The sequence below is a fragment of the Melanotaenia boesemani genome, chromosome 23 (assembly GCF_017639745.1).
Source record: "Melanotaenia boesemani isolate fMelBoe1 chromosome 23, fMelBoe1.pri, whole genome shotgun sequence".
Taxonomy (NCBI): Eukaryota; Metazoa; Chordata; class Actinopteri; order Atheriniformes; family Melanotaeniidae; genus Melanotaenia; species Melanotaenia boesemani.
Genome location: NC_055704.1, coordinates 25,848,524 through 25,875,030, shown reverse-complemented (window position 1 = coordinate 25,875,030; position 26,507 = coordinate 25,848,524). Strand labels below are relative to the sequence as shown.

Genomic DNA, 26,507 nt, shown 5'->3' with positions numbered 1-26,507 from the left:
TCTCTCGTCCCCCTGTGAACAACGTGTTAGTGAATATAAATCGAGCAAACACTTCTAACTGGAGATGGAAATTGTACTGAGGGTTTGGATGCATATCCACTAATTACCATGAATCCACACCTGCTTCCATCCTGTTGAGCACATGTGGTGCAAAGTGAAGGGTTACTGACAGGTGTCTTTGGGAAAAACAGGTAAGAATAACCATAGTTTCATGTCTCCTTCTAATTCACACCAGTTGGTGATTAAAAATCTTAACTTGCTCGCTTTATTGCATCCATGAAAACGGTGTGGTTATTACTGCTTTTAAATCACGGTGGCTTTTTTAAGCATCACTTGGAAGGCTCGACTGGTTGAGGGCATGTACGACATGCATTTCATAGAGGTTGAGCTGTAACTACTTCTCCCCGCTGCAGCTGTGTGATCTGAGGTGAGCCTCAGCCTGGAGGGAAATTCACTCCTGTTTGCCTCAGTGAGGCTTTTGTAATCTGCAGTCATGCTTTGTTCCAGTGCCACACAGGCTACAAGAGAACCAACAGGGCTGCGGTGCTTCAGCAAAACAAATAAACCAGAGTCTACTGTATCTTTTATTTTTCACAACCAGACCCCATAGACCTGCCTAGACCTTTAATTCCCGTTTCAGAAGGGTGAAGAAATGCAGGAAAGACGTCTCTGATTCACCGTGTGTGGGCTCAGGACAGTTCAGATGTAAATAAGATAGATAAATACATTTATTTGCTTCAATCTTGCAGCAGTATGAAACTACTGCTGTAAACAGCCTTTTCTCAAAATGGCTGAGGGAGCCATTAAAGCTGTCCACACAATTTGTCTTGCCAAAGTGAGCACACATGATCCGCCCACACTTCAAGTGTCTGACAGTCAAAAAACTTCCTTCCGTCTGCACATCTCTGGACAGAACAGTTTACCACGCCTCGTCCGCTAATGCCACCACTGCTTTGCTACAGATGCAGGATGAGATATGCAGGCAAACTGAATTTTGATGAGTCCTTTGACAGCTTCTCTGGAGCTACAACGCAGCAGTGATAGTCTAGATTATGAAAGAGAAACACCAACTTGGCTATGAACACGAGCACCACCACCAAACAACACTGGTTATCTTGTGTTTTGACTGCAGAGAGAAGCAGTAATTCATAGCTATTGCCTCTGATGAATTTCAACTGCTGGCCTTTGTGCTCCTTTGCACACTAAAAATAGAGATTTGGCTGGTTTTACTTGACATAGATCCTGAGACCAGTTTGGCAAATGTTTTACCTTTGCTTACAGTCAAATAGAAACTTGAATCTTTTTCCCTGTAAGCTCTGAAATGCAATGGGAGGAAAAAATTGTGCAAAGTCAGACGACCCTTTTCTACAGCTTTGAAAGCAGTGTCATTCTTGAGTTATGTAAATTTGTACCATCGTGTCATAAACTCAGAAGGTAATGAATGGAAATCCTTGCAGCATATCTACCACACGTACACAAAGCAATCTGGGAAATGTTTGTGTCAATAATTTGGATTTTGCTCCTCATCTGGTCTTCAGCTCGTGAAGGATTTTGTGCTCTCAACAGCAAATTTACTTGATTTTTAGAAAACAATCCAATCAGCTTTCAGCTGAGTACATGGGAAAAAGTCTCTGTGAGGGAAACTGCAGAAATACCGAAGATGAGAATTTGTAGTTCTTGACAGTTTTCCAGTATGTGGCTCTTGAAGTAGCTGCTCTGCCATTGAACATGTGAGCCTGGTGTAGTGTGCAGGTATGTGGTGTGGAATTACATGTAGCTGCAGGCTTTATCTCTCCGCCAGAAGCTGCTGTCATGCTTCCTCTCAGCTTTGTTGTGAGATGGCTGGTTTGGGAGGCAGGTGAAAACCTGCGCTGGTGTGAGTGGAACTGGATCTGGGACTAAAATCATGGTTGAATCCAAAGAGGTGTGCTACAAGGCAAGAAAGAAAAATAGGCCAGTGGCATTCATGTCTTTGTTGCCTGTACTGGTTTCAGAGATGGCTGCTATCTTTAGCACATGTTAAATTAAATACAATGTCCAAAACAAAATGCCACCTTCCAATAAAACTTGATTGATGAAAAATAGATGATAAAATTCAGCTGCAGCATCTTTTGAATATTGTCAAAGCAGAATTATTGAATTTACGAAAATCACCCATAATTTATTCCCACTAGAACATAAAAAAATCTGATATGAGCTCATTTTGCTGTGATCATACCAGTTGTGTGTGGTGATAAAAAATCTTTCCCTTTTTTTTTGACAACACAGTGACTGTGGTGATCAGGTTTGTCATTTCCTAAACATGTAGATATAGCAGCTCTAAAATGTGAGGAAAATTCTCTTGATATTCTGTAACAACCTCTTCAATCCTAAAGTTGTCCACTGGAGTTTTATCCCAAACTGGCAGTGTTGGCTGAAGGTGTTGGGTGCCTGGAGGGGACATGCATTAGTAGCAGAGACTCGTGGTGAATTCTGACACCTCAGCTCCAGCATGTAGCGGTCTGTAACTGTACATTTAGGTGTAAAAAATCCTGTCAAAATCCAGTTCTGTTTTTCTTGTCTACATGTCAACCTCCCAAGCCAAGTTGCTGAATTAATTTAATCTGGAAGGATCTTCAGTTCGAAACCGTAATGATTTGGAAACTTATGAGGTCCCTTTACCGTTTTCTAACAGGCAAAGCCTGAGACACAAACAATGAGAGGAAGAGCCGAGATAAGATACGCAAGAAATGTTGTCAAATTAGCTCTTTTCATCACGTCAGTGCTTTTCAGTTACCACATACTGTAGAAACACTAAATAACACCTGTGCAGGTCACGTCGATGTACTGAAGAGATCTCAGAAGTTAAATCTGTTCATCTGAGGCTGCAACCCTCCCATCACCTTTAAATTGTATTGATTTTGGTGCAAGTTCTTACATTTTTATATGACCGTCTTACCCTGCTGCTCTCACATCTCACTGTATTGAGGATCTGAACAGCCTTCATTCATGCACTTTATTTTGGTCTGAGCTTAGGATCAATGTCTTGTGGAGAAAAGAAAAATAGGTTTTCATTTCTGAGTAAACTTGAACACAACTCTTAGTTCACAGTTCCTCCAAGCTGCTACTGATTTAATATTTTTGCGTGAAGTCATCTTGAGGCAAAGACAATAATTTAAAGTGTTTTAATAGATGGAAGAAGCAGCTGTTTTCTGTGTAGTTTTGCACTGGAGGCTTCTGCTGAGGAAGACTGAGAACAACTTGAAAACTGACTGTGAAAAACTGTGATTTGCTCCCTTGAAAGAAGTGACACAAAAAGGAGGCAAATGCATGAACACACCCTCTTGAATGTGTAGGAGAGTTATACAGCAGATTAGATCCGGGATGTAAGTAGAGCAGCGAGTCACGCTCTGACTGTAAGTGTATGAAACACTCTTGGGAAGTGGAGACATTTACTTTATGAATTAACTGATATTAGGCAGCAAATTGTAATGCTGAACTTTATTGACCTACACTGAATATAAAGACAGATTTAGTGCACATTTCTCTGTCCTTCCTCAACCTTGCATACATATATACTCTGCAAGAATGCACACTGACTCAAGCCAAAATAAACCAAGCTGTAGATGATCCATAAAAATGATGCAATTCCATTTATGTTAAGAACATTTCCAGTGATGGAAAATGGTGCATCTTGATGACAGCAACATTATGTTACTTAATCCAGATCAGATTAGATGCACTCTCCCTTTAAAGTAGACTTATTTCTGGGCTCTTTAAGATGCTGTTGCTGTTGTTCCATTTCAAAAATCTGATTCCAACATCTGTTTACAAGCAAAAAATGTAAAATTCAGAGATAAGCACGGCATTGCTCAAGTAGACATGAATGCACATTGCCTGTATAACTCTCAGCTAAATATGTTCAACAAGATTTGAGGAAAGAAAAAAGATAGAAGCAGAAGAAGAGGATGCAGACATGAGAAAAGGGAGGGTGGATGGCTTAATCAAAAGGCAGGCAAAACTGCCCACGCTGTGTGCAAAGGCTTTCTCATTCAGCATTCTTTAATGAACAAGGTGCTTTCAGTCAGTCCCTGAGAGGAACAAGCTCTCAAGCTCACACACATGCATATAAAGACAAATGTTGCCCACTCAATTAAACAGACACCTCCAAATTGGCACCTTTGGAGGATAGGCAGGAAGAAATGTTTGAAAGAGGAAGATGGCCGGTGATGCTAACAGTGTGGGGCTTGAGGGACGGAGCAGGACGGAGATCTGTTTCTGGGCTGTCAGCGGCTGCCGGGGGATCAGGCTGCGCAGGTCCAGCAGCCAGACAGCCGACATCTAAAGGGAACAAGTCCAGCTATTTTCTTTCTAGCAATCAAAAATCATCCAGCATGGAGAGAATAGAAAAAGAAACAGGACAAGGAGTGTTGATAAGAAGTCCCCTGAAGCCAGGGCTGCTCACAAGCTGTCTCCAGTCAGAGGAATGGAGGTTAATGAACAGGATGGATGCAGCATATTCAGCATGTGTGAAATAATACAACTTTATACAGCATATTTTCAAATGTTTAAAGATATTGTTTAACATTGCAACATCATTTGGGCTTAGGTCAAAACACTTTTTCATTTAAATTCAATCTTATGTCATATTTGTTTAAAGGAGGAAAAAAATCTCTCCAAGAGGAATCCTATGATTGACTCAGGTGTGTTGGTGCAGGGATACATGGAAAACCTGCTGGACTGCGGCCCTCGTAGGACCGAATTGAGTAGCCCTGCTCTAAGGAATTAGATATCCAGCCGCAACATCCGATGCCTCTGGCGTGGCTGCCAGCGTCTCCACCTGCTGCCACTATGCTGCCTTTCTGACACCAGTAATGCCCACGCCGTGCCCATTAAACATTTTTACGTTTTTCAACGTGGTCCATCAGGATATCAGTCTCACACCCTGAAAAATTCTGCTTATTCTCTCTTTTTCCCTCCTGAGCCATCATGGAAATGATATGATGAATTTTTATTATAGGTGTTGACCTGACCATTTATTGCCACCATGTGGGCGGGGCAAGGTGCTCCTTCATGTGCGCCTGCTTTAGAGTTGATTCTGATTTATGAACGGAAACAGACGTGGAACGTGCATGCGCACGCATTTATATATCTGGAAGTTTTTGTGCATCGCATTTCCTTTTTTCCCTGCCGACGCCACCTGTAGTCTGCTGTGTTACACACAGTTTATTGCATGAGGCCCCTGATCTTTTCCCTTTCAGAGTTGCTCAGGAGGTGTGAGTTTGACCATCACATTACATGTGGTTTGAAGATTTGGAGAAGGGCTTATGACTCTGTCCCTTGGTTTGACGCAGGAGTACAGTGTGCTTGAGTTGCTGTTACAGACTATTAGGCCCCTGTAGATCCAAAGCAAGAGCTGTGTCCTTTGTCAATTGTTTGTTAACAGTATGAGTTAGACCAGTATTTCTCGGTCCTAGTCTTCAGGGCCCCCTGTCCTGCATGTTTTAGATGTGCACTGCTGCACTCATAATGTTCTCACAGAGTTAATAGTGTTAAAAAAAAGGACCCAGAGATAAGTGAGTAAGCAAATGAGTGGATATTTGGAGGCATTTTATAATGTGATCAACAAAATGGAGACATTCATGCGCAAACTGAAGTCTTCAGTTTCAGCTCCAATGCTCTTGCAGATGGATTGTTTGTCCTCATAAGCAAGCCTGTCATTCTGCACCACTGCTGAAACTTAGCTCGGTTTTCAGGACTTGTCCTGTCTCACACTCCTCTCAGACCAACTCGCTAAAAGGCAGACACACACAGGGTGCCACACATGGTGCTTTTGTTCCAGAGCGTGGTTCCCTGGGGGCTCCTCAGGGGCTGTTCTGAGAGATAGCAGGAACCCCCCCCCCCCCCCCCCCCCCCCCCCCCCCCCCTCTGTCTGACCTTTACAAAACACAAGTCAGAAATGTGTGGCATTTTCTTCTAATCATCTGCAGCTAAACGGTGCCGGGCTTCAATTAAGGAATCCCACTGCCTCGTGAGAAAACGATTTTTCTTCAGTGCCGTTGTAATGAAACCTGGACGTATTATTGCATTCAGCAGAATACCTTCCACTTATCATCCATTATGTTATCTATCTAAAGTCCTGCACCAGCCTTCTGCATGACTGTTGTTTTCAAACACTTTTTAAAGAAGCATCTGAACTTTTAAATGCCTGTCTGTCTCTTTTGAAGGCATTTCATTGTGTTCTTGTCAATACACTACACTCAATACACTCATATAATCTGAGCTAGAACCTGAAGCAGAGAAACACCTAAATAAATCCTTTCAATACACCCCATGTCTCATGGCATTTTCTCCTCTGAATCACAACAGCTGAGATTTGAAAGCTTCTCAGAAGAATATTTTTCTGTTTGACTTTCCCCCAAGGACTGCTGTCCTGTCTGTGAATGAAGACAAACAAATACTGAACCCCCACAGAAACAGTGTAATTGATTTTCTTTGTGCATGGCTTTTGGTAAGAAGAAATACTGCTGTGTTTCACTGCTTGAGTGAACTGCAGCAGTAATTTAATAAGTAACATTATCAGTATTAAATACTGCTTATGAAATATATGCCTTTAGTAGAAATTTAACATCCAGTCAAAAGGCATTGTGAATGTGAATTTAGTGACCTGACAGGTTACAGCAAACTGACGTGAACTGTTTTCTCCTATAAAGTTTTCCAAATGAGCCTCAGGGATTTAATTACATACTTTTTCCATATGTTTTGGCCTTTTGTGCACATATAAATACTTTTGGCTACTGAAAACTAAACTTTTAGGTTTGTCATGTAGGAAGTATTTGCTTTGCCAGACTGTGCATTAACATTTTCCTCACATCAGAGCTTGCATGCACCATTCTTCTGTTTACAAGGCAAAGTGACAAAGCTCCGTCTTAAAGATCCCAGAGTTCCAGATTTTCCAAGCAGAGCACATCACTCTCAGATTGATGATCTAAATGTGGTTCCTGGAGCAGGGATCCTCAATCCTGGTCCTGGAGGGCCGGTGTAAAGCAGTTTTTAGATGTTTGCCTGGTGAAACACACCTGATTCAGAGTGAGATTTCTGCAGAGCTCGATGTCAAGCACCAGCCCTCCAGGACCAGGATTGAGGAATCCATTCTTTGAGCCTCTAATGGAAGCAGACACCCTCTTTACCTTTTTTAAAGCACCTCAACACAAATTTCTAACCTTAAAACTCTGTGATTCTGACTTATTTTGGTGGCACACTGACTGTGTGTACATTTCTGTGGCCGTTGATGCTCTGCAGTAACCTTAACGTTAGAAAACTGCAATTTACAACTTTTTTTCCCATGCAGGGCATCATGGGACAGCTCTACTTTTACTGCACCCCGTTATGTGATGGCAACTGGGTGTCAACACGGGTTGGTTTTGAATGTGCGTCATAGCCGATTCAGCAGTGAAACACAAGAGGACATTACTGAAGGTAGAAAGGAAAAGAACGAGAAAAGGTGTCAGAGTAAGAGATAATATGAGTCAGCACTGAAATGGAAACATTGGCGTTATAAATTAGACTAATGTGCATCAAGGATTGCTTTTAACTGGATCAAATTGGGCAGTGTGAGATGACTTTGGGGTGAAGTGGTGTTTCATAAATAAAGCTAAATTGAACTAAAGTGAATATGCAAACATAAAAAGTTCTGTTAACAGGATTTGCACAGTTTAGTCTCAACTATTTTGTCATGTAAACACAGATGTGAGTGAACGTCTGACACCGTGAGCCTAACATCATCAGCACAGTACTATCCAAAAATCTTCATCCAGTAAGGCATCCTCCCAAAAGTTTATTTTCAGCCTTACCCTAAACTGCATTTACACATGGACAAAAGCAAAGAAAAATCTGCTTGTCAGAATATTGCCTGTGTACATGTTGCATCAGATATTTTACTGCTCCAAGACACCTGGTTTAGATTAAAGGACCTCCCGGATCGATTTCAGACAGGTGGATTTTCTTTCTTCTCTTAAAAAAACAAAAACACAAGGTGAATGTGCGTACTTAGCCCAGGTTTTAGTAAGAAAAAAGCAAGACAAGAGAATAATAGACATGACGTTTAAACACAAAATATGTCTACGTGCTAAATGCCAAAGATGGTTGATCAAGGGAAAGAAGCAGTAAGAGACACAAAAGTCCATGTAGTCATGGGAGGTGATATCCTCTTGGGTGTTGCAATAGAAGATGTTTTTACCTCCAGAAAAGCTTTCAGCCAGCCAGTGGTTGTGAGGATTTGCCTCACAGACCTTCAGGCTACAAAGACGGCCAAGTGAGAGTAACCTCAGATCATAAATGCATTTCAGTTAAGGGAAGAAACCACCCACAACATACATTTCCTCACTAACTGCTGCCTTTGTCTCTCTGTGGTTTATAATTTATTTTCTATTAGCAGACTGAGTCATCTTCTTAAGAACCATTCGCTGCATTTCCTTGACATTTCCCACACTGTCTTTTTTATTTTCTTTTACTGGGGCTGTAAAAGATCCAGTCTCACTATTAGACAGGAAAACACCAAACAAAAAACATCTTTTAAGTCGCTAAACTTTAGCATATCCTGGTCATATAATGTTCTGAACATGATGTTTCTTTTAATCTGTCCTTTTTTTAAAGTCAAACATGTTTTTTAAGAGCTAGTTCTTGTGGATATTCATTTGTTTTTTCCATTTAATTTGTTTAGGCCTCCTGAGTCAATAAGCTGAAGCCAGTCTTGAATTTAAGATCCGTAAAGAGCCATCTTTGTGTTGACAGTATGAGCTGCTTACCTCTGAGCCACCAATCTCCATGGGCACCCTGTTCCAGATTTAACCGTACCCCACTGCTTTGCAAGACAAATGTGTGCTCTCCACGGCCAGCGTGCAACAACATTAATCAGGTTGCATTAGGAATCTGACATAAATTGGACAATGATAGAGTGATCCTACCTGCAGATAAAGGAGTGAAACTGGTCCATAGAAGACACATTAATGCATACATGACTGAAGTTTATTACTCACATGATGTTGAGGTAGAGTTTATTAATTTAGACAAGTTTGTCTAAATTAATAAACTTTTGTGACTCCAGCGCTTTGTAAATTTGGGGGAATGTAATCTAAACTTTGTCAACTAGCTCCTGCTTCGTAGAGGATTATATGTAGCTGGATGAGGATATGAAGTGTATAGACAATAAACAGAAAGATACCTGTGCTTGATAGACTACTAACATCTAGTAAAGATTTGAATAGAAATAACTTCAAATGTCAAACATACTTGTGAATGGATGTGACCATCAGATGTTTTCATGTGTGAGAGGATCCAGTGGCCTCAGGTGCAGCGACGACCGCACTGCAGATCATTTTTCACCGTTACGTACGTGTGCACTGTTCTTGTCTTTCTTGTACGGTTCTTTTAACGGCATTACTTTTACCAAACGGTGCTCTAGCACCTGTTAAACAAAGCCGCTACTGCGGTTTGTAGAGTTCTTTGTCCCTTCAGAGACACCGTAGGAAAATGGTAGCACAAATATGGCAGCTGGCATGTATGTGGGCCTGCAAGATATAAACGGCTCATTCTAAAAGAATAAACACATAATTATTTTAGTAAAGTGTTTAGATACCAGTTTATAATTATATATTAAATCTTTCTATCGTTTACCTTTTGATTTTATTGAACTGCACCTTTAAGCTGTCTTTTCCTTCCAGTTGCATTTTGTAGGTGGAATGCAGTTCAGAACGATGTGGAGAAGGAACGGCTCAAACTTCAAAGGAAACAGATCATTGCATTAAACATGGTAACTGCAGCATGTTTGCTGTCACCTACCTTCCAGTTAACATGTTACAGTGACTGATAACAGAAATCCGTAAAGAATCTCTCAGATCTGATCGAGTGTCACCTGTAGGCTGCAGTGCAGGTTCTCCGTCCAGCCTTCTGCAGCACCAACATCAGTGACTTCGTTTCCTGTAAGCAAAGTCCCAGTGATTGATTGTGACGAGCACAGGATGATGTTTGTCACATCTCATTTAGTGGCTTTCATGTGTTGAATGTGTGTGCATAGAGACCAGTGATTCTGAACAAACACCTGCAGCATGTGCTGACGACACGTTCAACTCCTCAGCCTCATCTTGTTAACACGTTATGAACAATGATGAAGGGCGGGGAGACTTAACCAAAACAATATTTGTTGAGGTCTTCAGGGTCTTAGTCCTCACATTTCAGCAGCAAGCGAGGCGCATCGCATTAAATATGCATAATCCTGTGATGTTTCACTCAAGCAAAGAGCAAGTTTGAATGAATCAAAGAATAACATAATAAAATATGATTAAATTGCATAAACATGCCTCTAAACATTTGGTTTTTAAGTCAGCAGGAGCTGGGAGAGTTATGTTTTTGGGAACTTTCTGTTTTGATTTACTGCCTCAGGGGGGAAAAGAGTTATTAAAAAACATGTATAATTCATTGTCAGCCTAGAGATATTAAATGAATACAGAAACCTTATGATAATATTTGTGCTAATCATTAACAGATCACAGAGGAGCTGTTTTCTTAATTACATGACTCCTATATGCAGTCTTGAGTTGCATGGAGTTACATATGAGGGGTGAATGGATTCAATTAAAGAAGCCAGAACCATTCCCCATAGCAGGATGACGGTTGCCTGAACAGCCCGAGCAGTCACCCTTTTCTCAGACCATAAAGTGCTTTCATTAAAGGGAATATTAATTCTTTTTTTCAGGCTTTACATTTTCACACAGGGTCTCCGCTAGAGGAGCTTTACATTAGTCAAAGTTCAGTAAAGTCCTTATTTACTGGAGGTTTATGAAGCAAACTGTTTTGGTTCCTTCTCCTGAAAGTCACTTTCTTCTGACAACTTGAGGAGGTCTAGAAAGTTGTAAACAAGCAATCAAAACTGGGTTATTTTCCACTTAAAAAAACACACCAAAGCAAAAAAAAAAAAAAACAAAAAAAAACAAAACAACAAAAAAAAACCCCCCAGTGTTTTCAGAATCACAAACCCTGGTTCCATACGCTAAAAACCGAACTTGTCTCTGTGCACATGGCCTGTCTGCATGTATTACGTCAGTATCGTTGGTCATAGACGGTTGCAAGGATTTGTGTTTCTGCTTTATCTCTCCACCTGGTCTGCTTGTGGAACTGTGTAGCTTAGGTTGTGTTGTGCTTTTAGGTGTTTTGCACCATTTCAAAAACCAGTTAACACTAGTGTTAGCATAAACAAGGGGAACCAAAGTTAGCAACCAGCTAACTGTTGCTCAGAATTACACATACTTTATTAATTCTAGATGGAAATTGCTGAGTGAAATTAGAAAAAGGTGCTGAAATTAAATAAAAATTAAACATGATAAAATAAGAAAAATAAAATAGAATATAAAATATAAATAATACAACAGAGACATTTCCAAATAGTTTAATATTTATGGTATTTACAATATTTCCAAGGTGTTATGTTTGGGATTTATGGAATTCTGGAGATTGAAGGCCACAGGAAGGAAGGATTTCCTGCGGCGTTCCGCGTTGCAGTGATGTGGAATGAGTCTGTTGCTGAGCGTGCTCTGAGGTTTTCCAGCAATGTTGAGGAGAGAGTGAGAAGTAGGCCTGGGCAATATATCGAGATTTTATCAGACGCGATATAGAATGAGGGAATATCTTTATATCGAGATAGTTGTTTTGAGTTAAAAGCATCTTTTCTTTTGCACTTTGCACAGCTGTGTTTTTGTTATGGTCATTGAAAAGTATTTTTCATTAATTTTGTTTTTAGGAGCATTTTATTTAAAATAAACCTACTTTAATATAAGATAACTGTTTAAATGCATATGTGCTGCTGATCCTTAAGAAAAGTGTATTTAGCAGTGAAGGCTGTAAATTAAAACTGTTTCTTTGGTTTCTTGACAAAAAATATACAGTATCTCACAGAAGTGAGTACACCCCTTGAAGAAGGGCAGATGTTGAAGGACCTCAGCTGCCTCAGAAAGTAGAGACGGCTCTGGCCCTTCCTGTAGATGCATCAGTGGTTTTAGTGAAGTCCAGCTTATCGTCAGTGACTGACCAGTACAAGGTATTTGTAGTCCTCCACAGTGTCCACATTCACACCACTGATGGAAACAGAGGTCATTGGTGGGCTTGACCTCAGCATGTCCACAACCAGTTCTCTTGTTTTGACCGTGAGCTGCAGATGGTTCTGCTCACACCACATGACGAAGTTGGCCACCACAGTTCTGTACTCATCATTATCACCATCTTGTGTGATGCGTCCAACTACTGCAGAGTCATCAGAAAACTTCTGAAGATGGCAGATAGTTGAAGTCACTGGTGTAGAGCATGAAGAGGAAGGGAGAGAGGCCTGTCCCCTGTGGAGCCTTGGTGTTGCTGACCACTCTGAGGCTGGTAGGCTAACTGGAGTGGAACTGCTATGGAGTATATCCCAGCAGGTGACCATATTCAGTAATAAACAGCCATTAGAATAAAACAGTTTACTGGAAAAGTATTTATTGAAAGATTGCTGACTGGTTTCCTGGTCAGGTATTTAAACCAAAATGGAGAATATCCAAATGCCCGAGAGCGGGCGGCATGGCGTTTACCACATGTAGGCACTTCATAGGGGTGATCCTACTCATATGACATAGTCTCCTTTAAAAAAAAAACTTTATTTATAGGTAATTTGAATATTTTAGTGTCTTGACTAGTTAATGGTTGATGATCTTGTTGAGTTGATACGCACACTCACATTTTGTATATTAATACAGTATGTTGTTCAGTACATGTCAGTCAATGGTTTGTCTAGTACGAGGCTCACCAACTCCAGACTTCTTGAGGCAGAGTTCTGAAGGTTTTCAATGTGTCCCTGCTGCAGCACACCTGGTTCAAATGAAACAGTTTGTTGTCAAAGTCTGTGCCAGCCTGTTAACGAGCCATTATTTGTGTCAGGTGTGCTGCAGCTTGCTCAGAAGGCAGAGTTGGTTATCCCTGTACTAAACAAACCACCATTAACTGGCATTCCTGTATAAAGCCTGGAGGGGAAGCTCCACATATGAGCTTTGTAGTCTGGAAGTGCAGCAAAGACAAGCCTGTTGGTCATAGCATTGTTCTAGCTCCACTTTTCACTTTTACTTTTATTTATATATTTTATTATTATTATTTTGCTACTTTCCATTTAGTTTGACTCTTTTCTACTTAATTATGCACTTTGCATAACTGCACATTTAGCAGTGAGCAAAATCAAACAATCACCAGGTGAAGATGTGAGCTTTCACAACCCAGCCACGTCTCACACAGAGCTTCAGTGTGTTAAAGTGTCTTGTACAGATTACCTTCAGTGCACAAAGAATCACTGCAGGTCCATTGATTTGTGGCCAGTATTGGCTTTCTTGTTCCTCCTTTCCTCTGAACAAGAATCCACATCTGTGCCCGAATCAATTGGATGAGTGGGAGGGCATTTGGAGCTAATTCGGCCACTTTGGCCACTGGATATTTCTTATGTTACCCACTTCTGTGAGAGGTTTGCAAACATTAACTTCTTGTATTTCAGTCCTGGCTGAGATCTGACTTTATCTGCAAGCAGTTACTAAATGCTATGTAACGATGCATATTGGCAAGAAATTTCTTGTAAAATTCAGTCCTTTAGGTATCTCGTCTCCTAAACTAATGACAAAATTGCAAAATGAAATAAAAAGCAATGGTGAAAACTAATGAAAAACATGTACAGCATTCAAAGTATAGCCTGACTCCACAGATTTAAATAAATTACTCAAATGTGTTAATGTGCTTTTCTGTCCAAGCCTGGTTGGATGCCCCCTGCATGAATAACACAAAACTAATCCCCTAGCCTCGGGCCCGGAGGGGGCTGTAAAGCTCTTGGTTCAGACTGTGTTCCTGAGTTTTGGAATGAAGGAAATCTTGTGTCAGCTTTAGTCATCTGTTTTCCAGTCGATTCTGATCAGCACATCTTATGAGCTCTGTGTTTTTCTTCTTTCAGCCTCAGCCTCAAACAACTTGTAATTCATATATCAGATCCTCTTCTCGCTTTCTGCCCTAAATGATATTTCTCTCTCTCAAAGTCTTGAAAGAAGTCACAAACTTTTCACAAAGTTGTCCAAAGCTTTTCATCTTGACCTCACAGAATCTTCAGGTGTAATTTCCTGCTCAGGAATCTGAGGACATGTTGCAGTGAAGACTGATGACTTTAGTTCACCTGCATCGGGCTGCTTGGATACCAACATCAACAGATTATTAAAACATTCAAGCAGTTATCAGCAATGCTGTGTAAATCTGCACAAGACAAATAAAATAGTCAGCTCTTAATTAGCCTCAATACCCAACACCATAACTTGGGACGATGGTGGTTGAATTCTGAGTGTCTGAGTCATGTGATCAGCTTGCCAGGTGCTTGAAAGGAAGGAACATCTGTGCTTTCTGTCTTTTTTGTGTGTGTGTTTGTGGATAGCTGTTGGTGTTTCTGTTTCTGCAGAAAATGAGGGAGAACATTAATGGAAATCATGCTGATGCCCTTTAAAGACCCATTTATGCTCCCTTATGTACATAAATAGGGACGTCCCTTTCAAGCGTGTCGCCATCCGCATACTTCCAGGCGTCTTCTGCGTTCCCATATTGTTAAGTTAATTCCTCCAGTGCTGAGTTCAGAGTTCACTTCCGTGGTGGTGGTAATGCGTTGCTGTAAAGTTGCTTCCAACCACACAACATGCCCTAAACACTCACACAGCCTTTCTTCAAAAGCTCCTGCAGTTGCTGTTGCCCTTGTCTTCATTCTTCTGCTTTTTTTCCCTTCTTCCTGTTCCTCTTCTTCTAATTCTCTGGTTTTTCCCTTTGCTGGTTGCATGTCAGCTCTTCTGCTCAGCACTGGTCCCGCATTTTCCGGTGGTATTGCTCTGTTTTCAGTGTCAAGCAACGGATAACTAAGCACCCTGAAAATGGACCACAGGCTGCACAGGGAGGTCGGTTGTCTGATAATATTTTAGAAATAACTTTGCATGTGTATTTTCTTTTTAATGAAGCCAGTTTGTTAGTTTTGACAGAGTATGTCTTGCTCATTCGGACTTATTGTCCCTGTCAGAGCCTGCATGGAACCAAGGTCCCATCATTCTGTGTGACTAACTACATGAAAGGCTTTCTTATCTTTTGGATGAAAATGATTGTTTTCATGGGAAATGATCTTTATCAGGGTGATTGTTTCTGGTTTTTCTATAGAACTCATTGAATAAACTTACAGTTGAGATTTAATCATTTTATTTGACTACCCTGTTTTGGGGTTAATGAAGATCAGTCATTTAGAGTCCCGTTTGAGTCAACATTAAATGAAATTTGAAAATAGATTGTGATGTATTTAATCAAAACTGGATTTGGCTGTAGTATAAAATCAATCATGAGAGAGATTTAAGTGACTTAAACTACAGGCGTTAATATGAGACTCATTTATAAGTTCTTAAGTTTTAAATGAATCAGCAGCGACTGATGATTAAATCTAAGGTTTGAAGATGTTTACGACGTCCACAGTCAACAGGAGTTGTATGTGTGAAATACAAAGCTGCAGGTTTATTGTATAAAGCAATACAAGACTGAGAGCCAACTTTTGATTGATAAAAACATCAAATACATACTGTGTCATCACTCTGCCAGCCATTTTTGGTGTCAGACACATGGTAACTGCTGAAGTCTCATGCTGTTTCCAGCTCAAAGAGCATCATCTGCTGGAGGATTGTACTCTGAGGGGACAATAAATAAATGAATAAGAAGCAAAACTGCAGCACTGCCAAAGACAGCCGTAATTTTACAACAATCTAATGGTTTTCTGCTGATCTAAAGCAGAGGAGGATCAAATAAGGTACATAAAACTATGTACTGTTCATAATGTAGAATACCAGCTGCGCTGGATAACAAATAGACACCCAAATGCATTCTGCATTTCCCTGACAGATTCAGTCCTTGAGCAGTAGCACTACAGGCCGCTGCTCTTCTCTCGCTGCAGGTGAAATCTTTCTTCAGGCAAATATTGTGCAGGTCGGTAAGCCAGTTTGGAGTCCAAGCCTCTGAAACTTTGAAAAAACGCCAGCCTCTGGGCTGTTTTGCACCTTATGACAGCTAAAAAATGAGAAAGGGGCAATCAAATGTGATTCAAGCATCAGCTGAATAATATATCACCCACATCTACCCAGAAAACATGTAATAGGAAGGTTTCTCCACATATTAAAAGTCATAATTCAGAAACGAAAATTTTGTGGTTTTATTCAATTTTCTTGTCTTAAAAAACATTTTAAATTAATAATTATGCATGTGTGTGTAACGCTTGGATTAAGACTATAAGTGGCACTTCCTAAATTTGAAAGGATTTCATTGGTTAAAAAAAAAAACCTAAAAAGTGCTAAATTAATACATACATAACTGACCCATCTTTAAGTATCAGGTAAGAAATCCTGACTGATATCTGATGTCCATTCTTTCCTTATCAGTGCCTGAAGTCTTTCACAGTTTGTTCAACCACATTTTACATTTCCCACAAGTTCTTGATTAGATTAAGATTTGAGGAGTTTCCAGACCTCAGATCCAAAGTTTTAATATGATTGTGTTTAAGCTAGTTCATTATCATTTTTCCTCGTGACATGGTGCTCCATCATGCTAGAAAAGGCACTACATGTCACCCAACTGCTCCTGAATCACTGGAAGAAGTTGCTTTCAGGGAAAGTTGGGATATCATTCCTTCCTTCAGTATTTTCAAGCACCCACCCGCTTGGATGGGAAGCAAACACACACATTTAGTCACATGTTGCTTCACAGTTAGCAAAACATGGGACTCGTGACAGTGTTCACCTTTTGTTTTTCAAATATTCGATTTTCCAGATGTCCAAAACAGACAGAAGTGAGCATCTTTTAAGAGTTTAATTTCACGTCAGTCTTCTGTTGTCCAGTCCTTCAATTTGTCTTTGATGTCCTAGGAGAGATTTGGTTTCTTGACACCAAGCGATTGTCCAAAAGTCTCCATCTACCATTGCGTGCAGAAGCATGGATAGCTAGGTACCCTGAACTTAGCTATCCGTCCAGCATAAACGGGCCTTTACAGGTAAAACATCCTTATCAACAATTTCCTTGCATTTAAGGCTGTTTCAACGTAAATCTGGTTTTTTTTAGAAGCAGCCATTGCTGATGAATGAAGACCAACTTGTATTCACTACATTTTCTCTAAGCTGATGAAATGCTAGTAGTAGCTGAGTTAGAGAAATACGTAGACTGGAAAATGTGCACGATGAGTCAGCAGCTACCAGCGTTTTGCATGCCAGGACATAGCAACATATGGTAGTATGCACTATATGGTCTTTTGGTGTAGGACAGGGGTGTTCCGGTCCCTGAGGGCCATTGTTCTGCAGGTTTTCAATGTGTCCCTGCTCCAACACACCTTATCCTAATTAATGAGTGATTGTGCAGAATTTCATAGGCTGATGGAATCAATTTAATTTCAGTCATGTCTGTTGGAGCAGGGAAACACTGAAAACATGAAGGTAAGCAGCCCACAAGGACCAAGTTTGAACACCCCTGGTATAGGACATGTGGTTCTCTACCCGCTTGCAGTCCACCCACCAAAAAACAGGTCAGGACATGCCTGAAACCCTCCGTCCTTTATTTAGTTTGGAGTTAAAAAAAATCTGGACTCCAGACTCTCTACTTGGAGATCCATTCAGGATTCAATACTGAAATACGTCTACAAAGTGTCACTTCTGTTTAAGGCCCGGTCAACCAGCTCCAGTTCTTCCTGACCCAAGATGGGTGTGAGCTGCATCGGTGGAAAAGTAACTACACTGACACTGTCCATCATCTTCCTGTAGAAGCAAGGACAGACACTGCTCAAAAGTGGATTTCTGAAGGAGAGTCAAACCAACAAGGAAAAGCCTGAAGGCCCATTTATGCTCCCTTATGTACGTAAATAGTAACGTCCGTTTCAAATGTTGCCATACGTCGCCTTCCTCATACTTCCATACGTCTTTTGCTGTTAAGTCAATTCCTCCACTAGTGGGCAGTGCTGAGTTCAGCGTTCACTCCGGCGAGCTGAAGTCAGTTTCGGACGATGTTTAGCTTCGGTAATAAGTCGCTATGATGTTGTTTCCAACCGCCCAACATGCCCTAAACACTCGTAAATAATCTAGAGTTATGCTCATTTTCATTCTTCTTCTGCTTTTTTCCTCCCTTCCTGATTCTCTTCTTCTTCTCTGGTCCATTTCGGTCACAGGTCGTATGTCAGCTATTCGGCTCAGCACTGCCCCTGCGATTTCTGGTGGTATTGCTCCATCTTTTGCACAAAGCGACAGATAGGTAAGCTCCCTGAAAACGGACTAAATTACGCCCATAAGATGAAACCGTCTGTCTGCGTATCTGTCTTCTTCTCCAGCATAAATGGGCCTTCAAGCCTTCAATGGCTTTTAGTTTCCCTCTGGGACTAATAAAGCATTATTCATTCATTCAGTCATTCACTAGACTCCCCCACCAGCAGCATACATGTATTTTGTGATGCCTCAGAGAAAATGAACTGACTTCTACATCGGGCTCACTTGTCTATTTTTAAAATGTGTAGAAGAAATTTAGAAAATGTGTTATTTTCACTTACCTGACAGAGGTGTGACGCCTGTCTGAACGCTTAGGAGAAGAGTAACTGGTGTTCAAATAATAAAAAAAGGCTTTGTCATTCATCTGCAATACAATAAAAAAAATTATAACTACATAAATAAAACTTCTCAGTTGTCACACCACTGCTGCACATCATATTATAGGATTCAATATCTGATGCACATTGGAGAATTTTTCCCAAACAGTGCTCCATCCGATATTTTACAACAGTTCACACACTGCACACATTTGGCAAAAGTATGTAGGTAAAAGAATCCGGTGTGGTGGGAATAGCACAACAAAATGGAAAGATGAAATTCCAGAGGCTTTGGTCTCATGAGACTTTTGTAAATTGTTGCTGTTCTGGCCTCCATGTTCTTAGTTTGACACCTTCAGGTGTATTTTCAGAAGTGTTGAAGATGATATTTTCTTTTTTAATGCTGTGTCTTGTTTTACAGAATGAATGGACAGAAGCAGTGGACACGGGTGGCTGTTATGGCCCTCCTCCTGCTAACAGTGATGGCAGCTGAAGGAGGCAAAGCAGACAAACAAGGTGACCCCAACAAACCCCAAGATGAGTTTTATGTGATGTTATTCCTGTTAATAATCCTCAAACAAGTGATGAATGTAGTGATGTCAGGAATCTGTTCAATGGACAATTTATAAAGTTCGACACACTTAAAAAAACTGAATAAATAAATATAAATTAAATTTAAAGAAAGGCTTTTAGTTGAACTAATTGACCTCTTGTGGGAGATTCAGAAAGAAAGAGAAATGTTGTTACAAAAAAGGAAAACAAGTCAGATGAATCCCATTTGGGTTTAAGGAATAACATTTTACCTAATTCAAATTCATGGCTTAAACTTAATTTGCATTAATTTCCCCTAAACCAATTACAAAAGTTCAAGTTAAGATAAATAATGTTAGACACAGCAGTAAAACAAAGTAAACAAAGAAGACTGCTGTGAAGACTTTCAAGTTGACCCCTGGAAAAGTCTGTAAAATCTTAATAGAAACAGAATGCAATTATTTATGAATTTCATAAACCAGCGTTTAATTTCCAAGGGGACATAAACAACATATCAGAAATTAAAACTAAGACAATTTTACCATTTCATTGGAAATTTGAGATCATTTGTAATCTGGTAGCAGCAATACTGCTAAAAAGTAAAAAGTTGGATAAGGAGCAACAAAAGGTTGGAAAAGTAACTGGTGCAAAAACAACTGGAGGATAATTTGACAACTAATTAGGTTGATTAGTAACAGGTAAGAAGAGAGAGGTTCAATAATCTGAAACAAACTGACTTAAAAATTGTGGAACAATTTCAGATAAATGTTCCTCCATGGGCAATTTTAAAGACTACAGTGTATAATTAAAAAAAAAAAAAAAAAATCAGAAAATCAGAAGGAATCTCTGTGTGCATGGGACAATGCTGAGGGTCAAAACTGGATGCCAGTGGTCGTGGGTCCCTCAGGCAGCATGTCTTAAAACGGACATGACACTTTACTGGAAATGACTGCATGGACTCCAGAAATCACTGTCTGTGAACATAATTGTGAACTAGGTTGTGGAAAGCATGGAGGGCGTGTTCTGCAGACTAAAGAGGAGAGGGAGCATCCAGCTTGTTATCAGTGGACAGGTGAAAAGCTGCATCTCTGATGGGATGGAGCTGCATTAGTGCCTATGGCATGGGCAGCTTCCACATCTGTGAAGCTCCATCAATGCTGAAAAGTACATGGAGGTTTTAGAGCAACATCTGCTCCCATCCAGACAATGTCTGGAAATTCAGCAACCAAGGTCCAGCACTGTAGAGCAGCTAGAATCCTGCATCAGACCAGAATGGGACAACATTCCTCTCCTAAAACTCCAGCAACTGGTCTCCTCACTTCTCAGACGTTTCCAGACATGAAGAAGAGATGCAACACCGTGCTGAACATCACCCTGGAACTACTTTTTTCACCATGCTGAACATCACCCTGGAACTACTTTTTACACCATGCTGAACATCACCCTGGAACTACTTTTTACACCGTGCTGAACATCACCCTGGAACTACTTTTCACACCTTGCCGAACATCACCCTGGAACTACTTTTTACACCGTGCCGAACATCACCCTGGAACTACTTTTTACACCGTGCCGAACATCACCCTGGAACTACTTTTTACACCGTGCCGAACATCACCCTGGAACTACTTTTAACACCGTGCCGAACATCACCCTGGAACTACTTTTTACACCATGCCGAACATCACCCTGGAACTACTTTTAACACCGTGCCGAACATCACCCTGGAACTACTTTTTACACCATGCTGAACATCACCCTGGAACTACTTTTTCCACCGTGCCGAACATCACCCTGGAACTACTTTTTACACCATGCCGAACATCACCCTGGAACTACTTTTTACACCTTGCTGAACATCACCCTGGAACTACTTTTTACACCATGCCGAACATCACCCTGGAACTACTTTTTACACCTTGCTGAACATCACCCTGGAACTACTTTTTCCACCGTGCCGAACATCACCCTGGAACTACTTTTTACACCATGCTGAACATCACCCTGGAACTACTTTTTACACCTTGCTGAACATCACCCTGGAACTACTTTTTCTACCCAGAGTCCTTATCCACTTTTAAGAGCAAGCTAAAGACTCAGTCGTTTAAGGAGCATTTTCGCACTTAGCTTAACTCTTCTACTCGTCGGGACGAGTTAGAAAGATTTGTCCAGCTCTTTGGCGCAACTGGGTACTTAAAAAGCTGTGTGCACTTATGCCCAAGATGATATTGTTCGATGAAATCGTCATCTTGTATTTAAACAGAATGACTTACAAAAAAAAGACAAAACAATTATATACACAGCCTCTAGCACTACATGACAGCACCTGGTCCAGCTGGACTCCAGCAGTCTGACTACCACTTTATGATGACGTCCCATCTTGTTTGAATCCATGCTTGTGTTGTTCTTACTCTCAAATGTAAGTCGCTTTGGATAAAAGCGTCTGCTAAATGACTGTAGAATAGAATAGAATAGAATAGAACAGAATAGAATAGAACAGAATAGAATAGAATACTTGCTGCCATCAGATTCACTATCCGCTCATATTTTCCATCACATGGTGAAACATCTCAGCTTCATCATGTGATATGTTGTTTATCTTTTGCTGGGAATAAAATATGGGTTAATGACACTTGGTATTTAAACTTTAGGAGTTGACATTAACATAAAACTACATGATTGAAAACAGGAAGTGATTTAAACAAAGTTTTTTTTTTTTTTAAACTGCATAAAGAGGTTTCTGAGTTTTACGCTGCGTTCACAATAAGACACACAAAAACAAATGACTATAAATGTAATAAAATTAAATAGTTCAGTCGTTTTTTTTTTGTGTTGTTGTGAGATGTCATTGTGTTCCCAATTATTTTATTATTCAAAACACCTCACTAAAGAGCCCAGATATATAAAGATTTCTTTTATTTCTTTCCTTCACATTTCACATTGAATACCCACCCCTCATAACCTCTGATCTGACATTGATGAAATGGGAAATGTTCCCTTTTTAACTGTAGCCTTGACCTTTTCTAGGTAAAAAGGAGCGAAAGTCAGACTGTGGGGAGTGGCAGTGGAGTGTTTGTGTGGCCAACGAAGGGGACTGTGGACTCGGAACCAGGGAGGGGACACGCACCGGCACTGACTGCAAGCAGACCATCAAGACCCAGCGCTGCAAGATCCCTTGCAACTGGAAGAAGAAGTTTGGAGGTGAGAATAAGTGCTGAGAGTCAGAAGCAGCTTGGTGGTGAAAAGACATTTAAGAACTTTTGATAATATCCAAATCATCAGCATTAACTAAAATACCCAGAGAATTCCACTCTTTCCCGAATGCATGACTTCCATTTGTCTTTCCACATCTCCCTTTGACCTATTGTGGCATGTCTTTCACAAAAACAATGGCCAGAAATGTCTGCTGAGAATATGATATATTGTCATGGAAAACAGAAATAATCAGCTGTGAGCAATGTGTGTACATCTGTGTGTTTTAGCAGGTTTAAATAGATTTTCTTGGGATTTTCTTTTGAAGCATCACAGCTGACAAAGCATAGTCTCGGAACATGTGGAGCTGACATGAAAGACAAGATCAAAAATAGGTGTGGTCCAAAAACAGAAAACAACAGCTTGGAATTGGATTTGCGTCCAGTCTTTAGGTTGATTTTCCATTTTTTGGCTTGAGTCTGTGCAGCATTTCCAGCTGAAATGTCTTGCTGTGACAAGCCAGGGGGACTTTTGTTCCCACCGTAAAGCCTGTCAGCTTTGCAATGAGTCTGCCAGGAATGATGAACACACTGAGGGAAATAATGGCCTCCATAACTGGCTGTAAAGATTATGGCAGCAAAAGTTTTGGAAGAGTGGCACAGAGTTACACACTTCTAGATTTTGAGTTGTGAAAACTTATTCAAGACAAGACCAGAAAAATATTTTCTCCTTCTCTGCTTTTATTTAAAATACCTTTATATATGTAAAACAGTTTGTTTAGAGCATCTTGCAAAGGGGTCAAGGTGCATGCCAACATACTGATGACAGAGATGAGTGTGCAGCAGTCAGAACCACAGACCAGTAGAGGTTCCTATCTATATGCTGTTTATTATTTTACAAAAATATGTCCCCAGACTGACTGACACATACCAGTCTACAAAAACAACCTTTGGGGTAGTTGCTGCTGCAGGAGGTGTCTCAAGGAACAGAATTTATCATTGTGACAACACACAGAGGCAGACTCACAAGATAAAACAATACCTTCTGCCATTACAAGACACACTTGGGATAATGTAGTTGTCTTATGTTGAGGTCTAAGCAAGACAGATTTGACATCCCATTTGCCAAAACAGTTACATCTAATTAAACCACTAAACCTCGGAAGTCCTTTCAAACAAAACATTTGAAAACAAAATCGACAGCATTTTTCTTTTTTTCTTCTTCTTTATAGCTTGCAGAAGCTCAACCTTACAGTGCACAGGGACAAAGTGGAGAAAAAGGGGGGTTTGTGCACAATTTGCAGTCGTTTCCACCACATGAAAGGAGCACCTTTGGGGGCTGGTGATGCAGACCGCAAACGTTCCAGATAATGGGTCTGAATAAATCAAGCTAAAAGGAAATAAACAGGAAAAGGTTAAAAATGAAGCGCACACTGAGCTATGATGGCTGTGAAACACTAAAACAGAGATGATCCAACAAGAACTGCCTGCTGTGACAAACTGTGATAAACTATTATTAACGAATTAACATCTTGGTAAATTTTAGTTTTGAATTACATAAATACAAGTTTTTTTTTTGTTTTTTTTTTCCTATTTGTGGTTTGCTTAGAACTCTCAGAGTACTGACCAACCATATGAGGCATGAGCACAGAGCTGGAATCCTGATTGGTCTGTCCACAATACATATTTCCACTATGGTACGGTCCAACGATGCCTCTGAAGCCTGCGAAGACAAACCGGACATTGACAGTGGTGGATGCATAATTATTGTTTTTGTGATAATATCAGTGATGATGGTTCTTGATGAAATGTAGAAGTAGAAGAGATCACAGGTGTCTAGCTTAGTCGCAGAAATTGCACTGCTGTAATAACTGGTCACATTAGCGCAACAAGAGAAATAAAACACTCTTACATTAATAAGCGAGGTCACCAAGTGGAAATATTGTCCCTAAAGGTCCCTAAAGGTCCATAGACAGGTAAGTAAGTAAGGGTCAACCAGCTGGATCCTGGGCCACAGCATGTGGCACTCACACAAGTAAGGAAATAAACAAATTAAACAAAATAAATAACACACTATAAAAATCCATTAAATAATGCATTAGTTAGTGCACAAAAATAAATTAATTCAGGGTAGTATACATGTACATGTATATAAACCCCAGCACACACACACACATACACACAGGTATACAAGTTTAAAATATTGCTTTGGCTCGCCGCCAACTCGCCGCAGGGCTCCATGCGGGCGCCAGTTTCTGAACCTACCTGTGAACTGGTCCTCGTATTCAGATTAGAAAATCAAGTTTTGTTTTTCATAATGGTTCTCCATGTGGAAAGGCTGGGTCATAGACTAGCGGGTAGCAGGGGCACAGTCTCCACATCAGCCTCGAGAAGCAGACAGAGAGCCGCCTCCTACCCAGAAGGCCCCCAGCGTGGCTAGCGGCTTATCAGAAGCTATTCAGGCTGCTGATATTTGGGCTGGGTCTGTCTGGACCTGTTTTTACAAAAAAGTCAGAAATGTCTCCTTTTCTTTTCATCCTTATATTTTCCAGACTATATTTGTCCACATTTTAACGATGTATCTTACTACACATTACATTAACAGCCTTGCTAGCATCCTGTTCAAATTAAACTCTATCTTACACTAAGCGACTTGGAAATATTTAAAGCTTCTAAATAGCAAACAAGCAGCATCATGTTTGGATGTTGATGGATTCTTTGAGCATTCTGTATAGTTTATTTTCAGCTCAGTCATTTTACTTAACTAGGTTGACGTGTATTTGCTAAATACACTCACTGTAAACTAAATATGACATGGTTTCCCCATATTATCTCAAAACTAATCTAGTGCTAGCATATAACTAGATTAGCACTGCTATGTAGCTTCAGGCTAACATTAGGCTAGTTTTACTTGAACAGGCAATGAATCTATTCTAAAAATATTCAGCCAAATGTTTTTATTTTTAAAGGATGACTAATCAGAAAACCACTTTAAGACCTACATCAGACTGGTGAAGTGACACTGGCAATCCATCTGTGTCTGAAAAGACGTTTCTGTCCTCCTACAGCAATGACCTACCAATGACCTGTCAATCTCCTGAGATGGCACCTGGGGTGTCAAGATGTCAGAGATGGTAACTGCTACCTGGGCCACCGCTCTTCCTCCGCTTATGTCTTCCACATTTGTTGACAATCTCTCTGAAATCAGATTCATATTAACAAATGAAAAAAAAAGCTGATAAGAAAACATGAAATAATTTGAGTTCATGTTATTGGCAATTAAATATCAATAAATCAATAAATCTAAGTGGGTGCATTGATAACTATGTTTATTTTTAATTAAAATTACTTTTGTTTTTGCCATTTTCCATTTAGAGTTGCACATATATACTGCTCTATGTGACCACTTAAAGAGGACTTAGCTTTCTGACAAACTCCCAGGAGCCTGCAAGGGAGCCCACTCAGACACAAATTATGGGTATGAAGGCACAGGGTTTTTAAAAGTTGGTTTCTCAGGAAGTCCCTGAAGGATTCCTGCAACAATAGCCCTGTCACTCCCTCTCTCTGCTTTCTCCCCTCCTCTGATGAGCACCTTGGGATCTCAGAAACAGTGACATAGGCTTTCATGTGAGAGGAAGCTGACTAATGAGTTTCACAGCCTCGAAGGAGCCTGGACAGGCTGGACTGGCAACATAATAACACAGGAAGACATAAGAAAGATGTGCAGACATTCACATCTTCCTCAAACCCACTTCTATGACATACACCAGCAACTGCTACCATTTTCTGAAGTAATCTTACATCCTCACTGGTTGAGTTTAAAGTGAAACATCCGTGTGGTGAAGTGAATTTTTACCTTGTGTTTCTGATTAGAAACAGTTTATTTTACTTAAAATTTAAACCACTCCAGATGGAACAAGGCAATAGAGAAAATATGGACTTCATGTCGCAAGTGTTCATGTCATGTGACCATGTGATATCACACAGGTCGCTCGGTGCCGGGTCCTGTTGTCCACCACACTTCAGACCAGTTGATGGTGATACTGTACAAGTCGTTGTTTGCCAACCATCAAAAAACAAGAAGAAGAAGAGAATGCAGCAAACCCTGACGGTTTCACTAACAGAGCTTT

The 26,507-nt window shown here is 40.4% G+C and overlaps 1 protein-coding gene across 1 annotated transcript in view; it reads left to right on the top strand.

Moving 5' to 3' along the window:
- Window positions 1-26,507, top strand: part of ptn (pleiotrophin) — a 60,171-nt gene that overhangs the window by 16,464 nt on the left and 17,200 nt on the right. The window contains exons 2-3 of the mRNA XM_041977434.1: window positions 19,077-19,171; window positions 22,214-22,387. Coding sequence (XP_041833368.1) covers window positions 19,078-19,171; window positions 22,214-22,387 — 268 coding nt within the window. The 5' untranslated portion in view covers window position 19,077. The remainder of the gene's footprint in view (window positions 1-19,076; window positions 19,172-22,213; window positions 22,388-26,507) is intronic.